Source organism: Cervus elaphus, chromosome 23 (genome assembly GCF_910594005.1).
Source record: "Cervus elaphus chromosome 23, mCerEla1.1, whole genome shotgun sequence".
In the NCBI taxonomy this organism is placed as follows: domain Eukaryota; kingdom Metazoa; phylum Chordata; class Mammalia; order Artiodactyla; family Cervidae; genus Cervus; species Cervus elaphus.
The window spans coordinates 43646834-43661741 of NC_057837.1; the positions used below are offsets into that span (position 1 = coordinate 43646834).

Here is a 14908-nt window from a genome sequence, read left to right on the forward strand (position 1 = left end):
AAAAGCTAAATATAATACTGTAACTTTTTAGTTTATTTTCTATTGAAGTATAGTTGAATGACAATGTTGTTTCAATTGCTGATGTACACAAAAGTGACTCAGTTATACACATATATACATTCTTTTTCATATTCTTTTCCATTATGGTTTACCATAGATAAATATTGTTCCCTGTGCTATACAGTAGGACTTTCTTGTTAATCCTTTCCATATATAATAGCTTGCACCTGCTTACTCCAGCCTCCCAGTCCAACCCTCTCCCAACCCCTTGACCCTTGCCAACCATCAGATAACACTTGATAGCTTACAAAAAACTTATGCGAAGTAAAACCTAAGTATACAACCTGCATATTGAAGATAATTTCAAATTATAAACAGAAACACATGTTTGTATAGGGGAGTCATGAAGGTATGAAATAAAATTTATATTTTATGACAGAAATTTAAATATGAAAAATTCTTCTGTGCCCTTTGTACCCCTCTCTCCTCACTGTGGGTTGTGGGTCTGCTTTATACATATACCGGAACTCTTCCATCAATGTGAGGACCTGCTCAACCATAAAGAGTCACATTTCTCCCAGCATCAATAAGATAGCTCCTTAAAAGATAAATTTCTTCTTGATCTTATAAGGGGTCACATGACTCAACATGATGACACTTAGATGTGTATTATGCACACTGTCAATAATATGTCTTTTCATGTAGGGCCCTCTGTCTCCAAAACTTTCATCCCTGTGCCTTGACTTTTAGAAGACAGAACAGCTATCAGAGTTTTCTGGGTTATAGTTCTCAAATTTGGCTCAAATACAATGTTCTATTTCTTTCTTAGATTGATTCATTTTCAACAAAGTAAAATGCACCAAATTTATTAAATGGGTTAATCGGGTTATTTTTATTTTCTATCTTTTCCCCTTTATTTTTCAAATTATTCTATTATCAGGAAAAACTAGTACCCATATTTGAAATCTTGATTAGTTCATAAAAGATTTTTTAAAGAAAAACAAGCTTTCCAAAGTTCAGACACTTAAACATCTCCACCAAGCATAGAAATGCTCTTCACAGCCCTAGAAGCAAGACGTTCAGGTAGAAGGCATGGTGGACACCTCACACAGTCAATACTCTTCAGAAAATGGATACTCAGGGTGACCAATAGCCCTGAAAGGGGAGGAGAATTGATTTATTAAATCTGTCTTGTTGTCATAGAGTGCATTACTCTGTTGATGTAGTCAGAATGGGCTCAAACTCGAAATCTACAAAACATTCCCTCCTTCTACCCCAACAAGCACACACCAGGTGTCTGCTTCATGTGCGCACTGCACCTGCGTGTCCAATCCAAACATTCACGTGTAATAATTACTCCACAGTGACTTATATAATATATAATTGCATACAATTTATATGGGAGCACAAGACCTAGGGCTGACTGTGGAGGTCATTTCAGACACAGGTGGAACTTTCAACACTAAGTGATGAGAATAATCACAGTTAAGGAATACCTTGCTCTTTTTCATATAAACATTCCATGAAAAAATGTTGAGCATACCCAAAATACAGGATGCCTCCACTGAGGAATTCCTATTAAACTGAAGAAATACCACATACATCTAAATAATCATACCTATAAATTGTGATTACTATTTTCTTATTTTATATGACAACACATTATTTATTCATTAGTATTACTGCTGTTATCCTTACTTATGGCCTGATTTATCTTTCTAACATGGTCCTTTTCAATTCAATTCATTAAAGAGTGTATTCAGAGCAATTCCATGTGCCAAAAGTTGTGCTGTTGACATAAACCCACAAGGATGAGTAAGTCTAGGCACTCACACCATAGTGAAGGAGAACACAGAACACAAAAGCCTTTGAGAACAGAAGAGTAATTTTCATTTATCATTATGTCTTTTCTCAGAACCATGGTATACTCATAAACACATGTATATGTGCATATAAATATCTTCTTTAAGAGCAAGAAAGAGAGCTTTGAGATCTTTCATTTGAAACTAAATATTCATTTTATCACTAATTTGTATTTGCTTCTCTCTAAAATGTTTTCCAATATCTCTCTGGTTGATTAGCCCTCTTTCTCTTCAATCCTGACATTCTCCTGCAGTAATTAGGCAGCTGGAATCCTAGGTTTGTGACTAAGTCAAAATCAAGGAGGTAGGGGCTCCCTAGGGGATGGACCCCTGTGGGACAAAGGCAGCACTAGATTCAGTCTGGACTCAAGAAACTAGAGACCTAGACGATCTTACCAGGGTGTGTCCTGCTAAGGACACAGCAGTCACTCTCTGGAGGGTCAGTTAAGCTCATGATCTACTTGCACTTCATTTGGTGACATTACAAGGATGAAGAAATGTGTTGTAACAGAGGGGAAAGAGATCGATTTGATTGAAATGGATGGTGTCTTGGTACCAGAAATGTTCATTAGGGAGAAAAACCATCAGACACTAGGAGGAGGGGGTGCAAGCAGGCCCACTGTGACTACTCAGCAATAATGCTTGTTGGCCTTCGTGGGTCCCTCCTCCAAAAAACATCAGCAGTACATTTACAATTGTGTTAGGATAAACATGTGGACTCCCGGGTGGCTCACTGTTAAAGAATCCACTTGCCAATGCAGGAGATGCTGAAAATGTGGGTTTGATCCCTGAGTTGGGAAGATCTTATCCCCTAGATAAGAAAATGGCAACCCACTCCAGTATTCTTGCTGGGAAATCCCAAGGACAGAGGAGCCTGGAGGGCTACAGTTCCTGGGCCACAAGGAGTCAGACACAACTGACCATACACATACGTTAGGATAAACATGATCATAATCCAAGATGGACTCTTTATTACACAGTCCTTATTTATCATTTCCTCCTGATTCTACAGTGATTTAAAGCTGAAATATTCATGTAGGTGCCTGGAAGAGCAGTGGGCTACAGGCACTGTGCTCTCGGTGTCTACTAGGTCCCTCAGCCCTGAGAGGAGCTACACCAGGCATGGATTACAGGCGCAACGTTGTGGATTCACCACAGTGTCAAATCTGGGGATCTTACTTATGGGTTGTCCTGGGCCCCAATCACATTTCTGTTGGTGATAAATGGAGCCCTGGAGGAAACCTCTGGTCTGAGGTCTGCAGGAAGACCCTGGTTTCCTCCTATGCTGGAAATCAGGACATCCTCCCTAAAACTAAGTTTTAAGAAAGCTTATTCCTCTGCTGAGCTATATGCTAGAGAAAACAGTGTGTATGTGTGATATGTACAAGTTACTTACTGTTGAAAATCATAGTATCTTATATTACGATTGAGGCCATCGATTGCTTTAATATCCTCTGGAGTCAGTTCAAAGTCAAACACCTGGAAGGAAGGAAGAATCACATTAACCTCTCCCCCAAGGAGCTGGCCTCCCCCTGGGGACTGGAGGACTTCCAGCTGGATGGAGACAAGAAGAGGGGACAGGGAAGCCATGTCTGTCATCACCTTCCAGGTGAACGAGCCTGGGACCCTCTGCTGAGTTCTCACCTCTCCTTCCTACACCTTCTCCTTTTCTGTCCACCTTAAACAGATTATAGTGCATCAGTCTCTTGTCTTTCTAAGTGAATTATTTGAGACAGAAAATTAAAAGACACATATCTTCTTTCAAAAACAGAGGGGCAGTTGGACAATTCAGACAAAATACCTGCATTTCACCATGCATTAGTCTGTTTTTCTTCTTCCCAACACCCCCTAAATATGATATAACTTTGAACTTAATAAAAATTGTAAGGAGGACCCCTCCCTCCGACAACCTACCCAATAATCCCATATCAAACTTATTCATTATCTATGAGTAAATCTAACCAAAAAGGATTATGTAAAGCCTTTAAGGAGATAAATTATGAAATGTGCTTAAAGTATTAAAGCACACCTAAATAATTAGAAATTCATCTCATAACCATAGCATGGAAATCTTAATTTTGAAAAGAAATCAGTTTTCTCCAAAGCATTCTATTGTTTCAATGCACCATGAACCTAAGACTTAAACATGTATTCTTTTGTGAGAGTTGGGAAAGTGATACTAAATTTACATCAAGGAACAACTAGTGAAAAGTAGCAAAGATCTCTTTAAGGAAGGAGAATATACCATTCAGAAAAGCAAGACTTATTTTCCACTATGATAAGTACAGAAAACTGAGTAGTTAAATAGAAGAGAGCTCAGAAATGTACTCATGGACACTTGATATATGACAGAGTTGACAACGAAAATCTGTATAAAAATATGAACCTTTAGTTTTCTATTTAAATAATCTTTTCATTTCTTATTAGAAAATCAGTTCCAGCTATATTACAGAATCAAATATTAAAGGAAACAGTTTTTCAGGGGACAATTTCCCTGAAATTGTCTTTTCATGTCTTATTAGAAAATCTGTTCCAGCTATATTACAGAATCAAATATTAAAGGAAACAGTCTTTCAGGGGACAATTTCCCCTCCCCTTGACTTGACCTGAGCTGTAACCTGCCTTAGACAGTGATGTCTGTATTGGACTGTGATATTTGCCAGAAGCGGTGAGTCAGTTCTGAGTCCAGACATGAAGAGGGTTTTTCCCCACTCACTGACTGCAGATCATAGCACTGTGCTGAGATGAAGACTAGGTTAGTTGACCACAGTCTAGCCAAATATATACGAAAAACTAGATGGAGAGGCGTGCAGGCTCCTCTGACAAGAGCCACATCCACCTGCTAAAGCAGAACTACTGGGCTGCTCTGCACTGAACTGCAAATACACGAGAGAGCCCAGCCAAGAAGACAACAGCTGGGCTGAGTTCAGGCTGATCGTCAAACTATGGAAACAAGAGAAGCATCACTAATCTCTGCATTAAATCCTGAAACCGGTGGGAGTTTCCTTATAGCTATGACTAAGTGTACGATAATGGTTACGATAATGGTCTCCTACACACAAGTCAAAAGACAACTCAGCAAAAATGGGCACAGCCTTGAATAGGAAATTTGCAACAACAAAAACTCATGGAGATTAAATGTATAAAAATGAAGCTACATTACTATTCAGGGAAATGTAAAGTAAAATCATGATAATTTAGACGTTCAAGATCACTGCTGTAACTTGTGTGTCCCCCTGAGTTACATGTTGGATACCTCACCCCACTCTGATGGTGTTAGAAATGGACCCTTGAAGAGTGATTAATTAGGTTATGATGGTAGGGCCCTCATGAATGAGATTTAAACAATATCATATTCATATAAGAGACTTAGGAGAGCTCTGTTGCCCCCTCCACCAAGTTAAGATACAAGGAGAAGCCTGTGACCTGGAGGAGGACCCTCACCTGACCACATGGGCACCCTGATCTCGGATCTCCACCTCTCGAACTGTGAGACTACAAAGTTCAATTGTTTCTATGCCACACAATGTGGTGTCTGTTAGAGCAGCCTAAATGATCTATGAACATCACATAATGCACTTTTGTCAATTGAGAACAAAGAAAATGAAATGTCATTTGCACAAGATGATAGAATAAATGGTTGATGTAATGCTGAAACAAAAATCTGTTTTCTGTCCAACCTGAACCCTCTCCAGCCATGCCACTTCTCCTGTTGCCATACAACACATTCATGCATTGAGAAGAATAGGTAACTTGTCTTGACTCAAGAAAAGTCTTGAGAGATGGACAAAGCATGACCCTCGTGAAGGATATTCCCTAGGAGTCCTCTGCCCACAGCCCCACTCATCATCACCTGCATGTTCTCCTTGATACGCTTCTTGTTGAAACTCTTGGCCAGAACAACATCCCCACGTTGTATCTGGTAGCGAAGGGCAACCAGAGCTGGCGTTTGCTTGTGCTTTTTGGCAATGGCAGAGAGAACCGGGTCCTCCAAGAGAACAGGATTGTTTGAGTTCACCCTGGAAGGAAATTCAGAAATGCTGAGGAGCTGAGACTAAGTACTCAGTTCCTAACGAGGCTTCTCAAACAGACTAAGTATGTTCACTCTAGACCTATGCTTCTCAAAGTGTGGTCCCTGAGCCAGCAGCATCAGCAGCACCTGGGATCTTGCTAGAAATGCAAACTCCATGGCTTAACTGCAGACAAACTGAATGAGGAACTCAACTGTGGCACCTGGCAGTCTGTGTTTACAAAGCTCTCCCAGGTATTTGATGCATGCTTGTGAGACCAATACTGCCAATCTTGTGGAATTTGTTTGTTGTTGTTGTTTTTACTTTTCAGTAGTTGTTTTTCTCTTATACTTACAGCTCTAAAGTACAAGGGCATGAAAAGAAAATGAGATGGAGAAGACCAGGAAAATTTTAAATTTTTGTTGTTCTCAAGTGTTGATAAAAATTGAGTTGTCCAAAAATGAGAACTATTCATTTCATTGTTGTTTGCATTATGCAATACTCCTACAAATAAATGTTTACTAAAATGATTTGACTTGTTATTTTTTGATCATCATAGACCTGGGAGGTATTTAATATTATCCTGATTTTAGACATAAGGTAAGGGAAGCTTGAAAAGTTTATTATTCATTAGTAATGTATTCATTAGTTAATAAATAAGTAAATCATGACTTAAGTTTATATCTTCGTTCTCAACTATGGAATTATATATTAATTTCTTGCAGACTTGCATTTTAACATTTTACAACAAGATACATGATATGTAAAAATTGGCTGGGTGATGGGTGGGAAGACAAAAGAGAAGGGTTTCTCCCATCTCTCTTCTCTTCCCCTGCCAAATGAGAGTTATCTCCAGAGCACTGTTACATTATGATAAAGATAGTTTTTCAAAAATTGAATTTTAGAGAATCTCTTTGTTGTCTTCAGTGATGTTCATATATTTCTGGTAATATTTGGGATCCCAGAGCAGCATAAGCAACTAGGACAATATCATGGGACTTGCAGAACTCTAACAGTTTGCTCTGGTTGAGGTAAGGGTGACATTCCACCTGTAGAATGGAAGATAGATGAGTGTTAATTCATATGAAAAAAATATATTAACATTATAAAGATCAAAATTTTAATAAACGCTAAAGAAAAAACTGTGTCACATCAAATTACAACTTAAAACATCAACCTGAAGTCATGATATTTTTTAAAAAAAGAAATTTTATTGCTGTCTCCTGAAAAGATAAAAAAAAAATAATGACATTCTTGAGAAAAAGCAACTCTAGGAACCAGATCTTGGTTGCTGTACACCACCAGGACACATGCCTAATTCCAGATCCGGGAGAGGAAAAGAGCTCTCAGAATCGTGGACATCAAACTGTGCCAGACAGCAAGAAATTGCTCAAAGACTTATGAACAAATGACTTAAAGACAAAGGAACTGGTGACATTTGGGTAGACTTGAGCATCAGAAGGAATCATGAGTGAAAACAAGTATAGCACACAGAGTAAATAAAAATCCCTGAAGCCCTAGTGATGAGAGAGGTGGAAAGAAAAAAAATATTTTCCTCCAGGGCTGATGATCATTACAATAAACCCTTTCTCAGAAACTGACAATTAGTGACAAGGAGTTAAGTTTTACCCTGTCTTGTAGGAATAAGTGTGGAGGCTTCCCAGGTGGTGCTGGTTGTAAAGAACCCACCTGCCAGTGTGAGAGATGCAGGTTTGATCCCTGGGTCGGGAAGATCCCCTGGAGGAGGGCATGGCAACCCACTCCAGTATTCTTGTCTGGAGAATCCCGTGGACAGAGGAGCCTAGCAGGCTACAGTCCACAGGGTCGCAAAGAGCCAGACATGACTGAGCACATGCACATGCATACTAATTAATGTCACAAAACAACGAGAAATACAGTGTATCTGTCAAAAGCTCGTCTAGATATTTTGGTAACAGAATGCTTCGGTGGTCATTCTAGGCGAAAAGTCCTTGAGAAAAGTGGCTCAGTGTGACATGGGAACCACATAAGATATAGGTCAACAAAGTGTTATAGATCTTTATTTATTAAATATATAATACATAATAAATACATAAAATTAAATATATTTATATTCCCTGTTGTAATCTTAACACTTCTAATATCTGACATTTATCATAATAAAAAATATGGACAAAATTGATGTTAGAATCACATTAATATTTTAATTTCTAAAATTGAAAAAATATATAATTGATATATGTATATTTCTTGAATTTTATAAGCTACTCAGCTTGCAAAGAATTCTGCTATAGGAGATTCTTTATCCTTGACTTCAAGTTGTACATTAAAGACCTTATGGTACATTTGAAATAAGACCATTTCACCAGGATAAAGATTACATGACATATATATCACATCTCAGTTATATATGTAGATAGGTCAAACTTAGAATTAAACATTAGAGAGATGGTCACCAGGGGTTGGGAGGAAGGAGGAATCCAGATTTGCTAATCATGCATGTGAAGTCTCAATTATACAAGATGAATAAATTCTAGATCTGCTGTACACCACTGTCTGTATAGTAAACAACACTGTATTGTACTGAATACTTAAACATTTTTTATGAGGTTAGATCTCATGTTTTGTCACCACAATAATGTAAAAATAGAGCCAAAAAAGGAAGAGTGCAGAAACAGACATAGACAAGGTGTGCTTAACCAGTTCATTTTATGATGGACATTGATGGGAGAACCAGTCCAAGACTGAGTAAATGATAAGATGTGCTCTAAGCTAAGTATATGTTCCTGAGTGAATATCTATGGATAGTATCACCATAAGCCTTTAACTTCATCCATCTGACTTGACAGACTTTCATCATCTCCAGCAAACTTTCCTGTACTGTGCTCCATGATGAAGACCAATGAATGTAGAGACACAAAGACTAAGTTTTCAGGCATCCTATGGACATAGACCCCACACAAACACTTAACACCTATCTCCGCTGATTTTTCCCTTTGTTATTTACTTCTCATTCCGTGTTTTCATGGTCTTCCATCCTATACACAGTTCCCTTTGAGGCACTTTCCCATCTGATTAGTGATCAGCCTTTCAACTCAGGGAAAGAACTGCTTCCTCTAAGTTCTGGAGGACTAGTCTAACCCCCTTCCCCTCACGTCCATTACTTTCCCTCAATTCCTACCACAACTTAGGGGGAAGTCCTCCCCATAAGTTCCACCCAGATTTTATCAAAGATACTGTTATGGATTCTATTCACACCATCCAGACAGAGGCTCAGCTGTGTAGAATCTTCTGTCCACAAACGTTGGATGAACAGGAGGGGAGGACAGACAGACATCAAGCTCCAGGGCAAGGAAGAGGTTCTGAAGAGCACGAGGGAGAGGAGCTGAGCTGCTCACCTGGTTGCAGACAGGCTTGTACTTGAGCCCCGGCTTGTTCAGGATCTTCTCCAGCTGCTTGTGGTTGAAGTTGGACACCCCGATGGACTTGGGCAGCCCTGCATCCTTACACTGCTCCAGGGCCTGGGAGGGAGGGGTGGAGTGAATGACTCAGTCACTTGGAGTGAATGATAGATCAAGAATAAATGTTGGAAAAAATCTGTAAAAACTGTCTCATGTCAAGAATTAACATTGATTTTAAGAAAGAAAAAAGGAGAAGAGGGTCATGACACAAGAAGAATTACCATCTCCTCGTTAGAGAAACCCCAAAGAAGACATATCACAAGGAAGGAAAGAGATGTCTGTCTTCACTGCCCTTATTCTCCTCTACTGTTCTTCTCTGTGAACATTTCAGCAATGGTTCCTCCCCACAACCCCAGCATCCCAGCCCTTAAGTTCCTGAACTGCTGAGTCTGATGGTCCACAGCCCATTCTCACAGGTGGAAGAAATGAAAGAATTTTCCCCCACCTAGGTCCTCATCTGGGCTTTCTTCTCCCCAGACTCACCTCCCACGTGTGACAGAGATCCACCAAGTCAAATATCAGTTTTCCACTTTCATCTTTTGGAACAAATTCATTCCCTGGCTGGAATAGAAGCAATCATTGCAGAGCTGTTACCAAATGACTTCTCCACATTTAGTTAGGCTTCCGGGCATGTCTAGACCAGGCACTAAACCTCTATGAGATAGGTAAAGCAATATTCTAGATACCAATATTAGAAAAGTGATTTGCAAATGGAGTTATGAGAAATGTCTTCAGGAGGCAGGCTCCCACTAATCTCTTACACCTAATATATCTTTTAATGAATATAATTTTCATACATTGCAATGGGGGCTATCAGTGACTTATGTGAATATTTTTCTGCTCCTCATACTTTGCTCTTGCAAAATGCCTCTCATGCTGGGAATGGGAGTAAATTACATGGCTTTATTTCCAGATTAAAGATTGCAAACTTGACCTGGGCCAGATAATCAGACTTCCTTTTCCCTCTGAGCATCTGATGCACTAGGACAGGCACATGAAACAGCAAGACTCTGTTTAGGTGGATACGGAATGTAGAAGATCCAGACATGCTCTCAAATTTCATGAGTATGAACCTTGAGTTGCCCCAAGGCTATATTTGCCACTAATGGAAAGTGTTCAGTGAAAATAAAGCAAAGCAAGAGTAATGACAGGATAACAGATTTTTTAAAAGGGTTACATTACTGAAGAGTATTGCAAATCCTTAAATCTATCCATGGCTGGGATGTGCCATCTACATAGTCAAATAAACTCTTCTGCATAGGATGGCTTGAGTAGATTTCTGTAACTTAAAATCAAGAGTTCTATGTAATACACTTATTTTGTTGTTGCTGTTGTTTTGTTTTTGGATACAGCCTGCCAGGTCTTAGTTCCCAGAACTCCTTCCCTCAACTTGACTTGCCTCAGCAGTGAAAGCATGGAATCCTAACCACTGGACTGCCAAGAAATTCCTGTTGCAGTTCTTAATGGCTAAGTACAGTCTATAATCCTCATTGTGAAGTCAGGCAACAGTGTAGGCAATGTCTCTTAAGTCGCTCTAAAGGCTGGAAGGTTTACACCCACCCAGAGGGAGCACCACCAAACCTGTTCCTCTTGAAAGAGTGAAAGGGGAACAACTCAGACTGTGCAAGTGTGAGGCAGTGTCATTGCCCACCATTGTGTACCAAACTGTCTTCATGAAATCCCCAGGAGATTCAGAAGTCATAATCAGGGATGTGTGCTAAAAATGTCCATTTATATTTTCTCAAGTTTTTGAGCAAAGCATATGAGATTATTATTGAATGCCTTTCTCTGGGAGGCATGTAACAGAATTAAATATACAAGGAAGCTCAGTAAAAAGATGATCAGAAATGATTATTTGGGGGGATTCTACTCTAGTGCAATCATCTCTTCAACCGACTAAGAAAATCTTAAGTCAACCATCCATCCAAGTTTATAAGCACTCTGAGGCAAGAAAAAAAATGATTGAATACAAAAGCATATTGCTAACCTTCAGGACACTGGAGAATGAATAATATAGAGATCAACATAGTCCAGTTGAAGATTATTCAGTGACTTTTCCAAGGCTGGTCGGACCAATTCTGGTCGAAGGGAAGTGCACCAAAGCTGCAGAGGTTAAGCAAAGGAAGCTGCATGAAATGAGTGCTGTAGCTAATTTTGTTTGTCTCATTTCACTTAATAACTAGACATTTTTCATTGGTTAGAAATGGATGACCGCTAAAAAATTGCCCCCTTTCTTCTAAACTTCAATTTTAAGTCTAACCTACCCATGTAAACTTCATTATTTGAATTTATCATCATTCTACTATTCACAAAAAATGAAATGAATCAAGATATAAATAACCTTATCAAATAATTACCAAGCCCATCATCTGAATTATGTTTGAAAGATATTCAGAAGACAAACAGTTTAATTTGATCAAATAGTTAATCATCTCAGAAATAATTAGTATTACATAACCTAGGGGAAGGTGCTTTGAACATATTAACATGTGCAGAACATAATTCTACATACTTTGGCTACATCTTGTGTAATATACAAAGTGAAGCCCTAGTGCTCTCTTACTGATGGAGCTGAGGTCTGAGATTCAGAATGTGAAGAAATTTGAGAAAGTCTCCCAGATGATAAGGAAACTATAATCTAATCGTACTTCTTTCTGTTTGATTCATTAACCCACACTAAATCACACCACTCTGGTAGGTTCAGAGAAGTAAAGTGACTTTAAATTAAAATTTGAACACAGCAATGATGAAATAGTTATAATCACTCTCTCTTTTAGGAGGGGGAAGAGAAGAGCATACTAGATTTAAGATGTAAATATGTGCAAAAAAGCTGTATCAATAAATAGCATTCACCTAACGACTGATTCTATTACCTGTCACCTTCACACAATCACTGCACATATGTGCACACACACACCACACACAGCACCTTTGAAGTGTAGAATATGTCTTCTCTCTTCACAGTGCCATCTGCAATCTTGCTTCGAATGGCCTGGCCAACCTGCTCCTCATTTTGATACAAATGAGCACTGTCTACATGGCGGAACCCAATCTCTATAGCAAATTTGGTGGCCTCCAGAGCTTCACTCTTAGGAACCTACATGAGTAAGAAAAGTAGAAGTTGAATATCCACATGATTAAGAGATTGCTAAGGCATGAGACTGATCATCCCAAGAACCAACTTTTCTTCATGCATTTGGTTCATTCTGCAAGTGTGTGGTGATGAACCCATGACAGTTTCTCTGAATGTTCCTGGTCAGTGTTTAAGTGGACACCCAGGAACCCTTCAACCCCAGGTGACCAGTGGTTGATCTCAGGCATCAGAGGACCCAAGACCACCTCCAGGTTCAGTCATTTGCTGATACAATCCAAAGGACTCAAAATAAAGTTGTAGACATATATACAGCTTACACTGTGAGATGTCTGGGGCAAAATCAACTAAAGTATGAGGGCATGGTAAAAGCATCAAAGGGCTTCCCTTGTGGCTCAGCTGGTAAAGATCTGCCTGCAATGCGGGAGACCTGGGTTTGATTCCTGGGTTGGTAAGATCTCCTGGAGAAGGGAAAAGCTACCCGCTTCAGTATTCTGGCCTAGAAAATTCCATGGACTGTACAGTGCATAGGGTCACAAAGAGTCGAACACAACTGAGAGACTTTCACTTCAATTCACTTTAAAAGCGTCAAGAAACCAGGTGAAAGCTTTTGAGACCTCTGTCTACAAGTGAAGCCACACAGAATACACCTAAATCTATCTATTCAAGCTGTAAAAAGTGATGTTCTCATGTAATTATCCATTGCAAATGATTACCACAGTTAAGCTACCAGAAGATCCATAACCGCGCATACATTACTTTTGTGTGTGGTGAGAACATTTAAGATTTACGCTGTTAGCAAATCTCAGAATCTATTATTATTAACTAGAGTCACCATGCTGTATATCCGGTCTCCAGACCTATGTATCTTATAAGTGAAGGTCTGTACCTTTGACAAACATCTTTCCATTCTTGAGAGCCTTGTCCTCAGTTTCTGAGCACTATGTCTCTATGCTTCTATGAGTCAATTTTTTTAGATTCCACCTATAAAAAGATAATGAAATATTTGTTCTCTAGGCCTAGCTTATTTCATTTAATGTTCTCCAGGTTCATCTGTGTGGTTGCAAATGGTGAGATTAACTTTCCTTTTAAGGCTGACTAATATTGTATGTATGTTTCTATAACTCAGAATCTTTTGTTTTCAAGGAGGTAGATGTTTGGTCTAACTTTCCTCTGTTGGGTCTCAGCCCTGGTTTTCCTTAAGATCACTTGCCTTGTGGGATGTACTAAGGAATGAACAAATGAGCTTCAGTAATGACCTGGGCCCTTCCCTCTCCTCATCACACTTTGCACTACAAGTAAACAAGCCCTGTATTCTGTCTGCAAAATGTCTCTGAATATTGTCTTCTGTTTTAGAAGTTAGAAAAGTGAGACTCAAAGTTTCAGGACCAGTCCCTTGTCACAGCTACATACTCTAAAGACAAGATGGACAGCAAACTTTCTGGGGTCAGGTCTAGAGATGTGTTCACTAGCACCTCTTATGCCTGAGTATTGCAGACTATAATAAAAAGACACTGAAAATCCCAATAGTTCAAAGTTGGATGTAAGATAGCTAATCCCCTCAAATGATACTGAAGCTTCCATTAGGAGACGTTTCCAGGCAGGAACAGATGTACAGGGCAAAACACAGCTAGTGTATCTTTCCTGGCATGGAGCAGGTACCCCATATTAGAAAAGCAATTCTTCCCATTAGTTTTCTGTCATCTCCTCTTCAGGAAATTTTACCTCAATACTTCTCTGGGTCATGTCTTTTTGGAAAGAGGAAAGAGTTCTGGAATTAATGAAATATACAGAGAAACTTGGCCATTGCAATCTCTCTCAAAGCAAAGTAGCTGACAGTCAGTGTTTTCGACAGCCGAGTCTCACCTCTTCTGCCAAGCTGGGAAAGAGACAGAAATTGGAGGGGAACTCAGAGTATTCTGCAGGTAAGCACAGCCTCAGACCCTGATGCAGAGTGGAGCCTGGATCTTCTCTCCTGGTTAGTGGAACCATGTGATCCTCCCAGGGTCACACAGGAACTCAGCACTTGACAACCCAAGTCCCTTTCCACTCGTGTCACATCCACTACTATTTATATTATATCTCAACCCCAAGCCACTACTCTTACCTCCTCAGGTGCATAGGTTCCAAATCCCAAGACAGGAATGAAATGGCCATCATTAGGCTTCACCTTCTGGCTTTTGGGATCCATTGCTTGTTGCCCCTCTGAGTAAGCAGACTCTGATTTTTTTCTTCTGCCTTCAGAGGTTATAAATAACAGGAAGTTAACATGCCAGCTGCACTGTCCAGTGTTTGCAGACACATTGTAGGAGGAGGAGCATGATTAAACCAATAGCTTTGGAGATAGAAGAAGATTGAAGTCAGTTAACTTGTTTGATTTTTTTTTTTTATCAGTATAACCTTAAGTATCACATAATGATGAGATGGGCTAACAATTATTGACCATATGTTACATGGAAACTTCCACATAACAATTATTTCATTTTTCTGATTATGAAGCCCAGT

The 14908-nt window shown here is 39.3% G+C and overlaps 1 protein-coding gene across 2 annotated transcripts; it reads right to left on the reverse strand.

The window, feature by feature from the left end:
• Positions 1-933: 933 nt before the first annotated feature.
• On the reverse strand, positions 934-14654 carry LOC122681820 (prostaglandin F synthase 1-like). Of its 2 annotated transcripts, XM_043884287.1 has the most exons (10): positions 14511-14654; positions 12242-12409; positions 11309-11415; positions 9953-9966; positions 9796-9869; positions 9250-9372; positions 6814-6921; positions 5716-5883; positions 3259-3341; positions 934-1155 (listed from the first exon to the last, which is right to left on the reverse strand). In XM_043884287.1, exons 1-10 carry the CDS (start codon positions 14592-14594, stop codon positions 1113-1115), a joined length of 972 nt encoding a protein of 323 aa, XP_043740222.1. In that variant the 5' UTR covers positions 14595-14654; the 3' UTR covers positions 934-1112. The 2 variants fall into 2 exon arrangements, with proteins under 2 accessions (XP_043740222.1, XP_043740221.1); XM_043884286.1 differs by lacking the exons at positions 934-1155; positions 3259-3341; positions 5716-5883; ... (1 more) ...; positions 9250-9372; positions 9953-9966 and having other exon boundaries at positions 9853-9873; positions 11300-11415.
• Positions 14655-14908: the final 254 nt, after the last annotated feature.

Excerpts from the sequence above, each read along its gene's own strand:
- LOC122681820 (XM_043884287.1), bottom strand. The coding sequence starts at position 14,594 with ATGGATCCCAAAAGCCAGAAGGTGAAGCCTAATGATGGCCATTTCATT. Across the intron at positions 11,416-12,241 it reads ACATATTCTACACTTCAAAG|CTTTGGTGCACTTCCCTTCG; the intron begins GTGCTGTGTGTG and ends TAACCTCTGCAG. Across the intron at positions 6,922-9,249 it reads ACAAGCCTGTCTGCAACCAG|GTGGAATGTCACCCTTACCT; the intron begins GTGAGCAGCTCA and ends TCCATTCTACAG.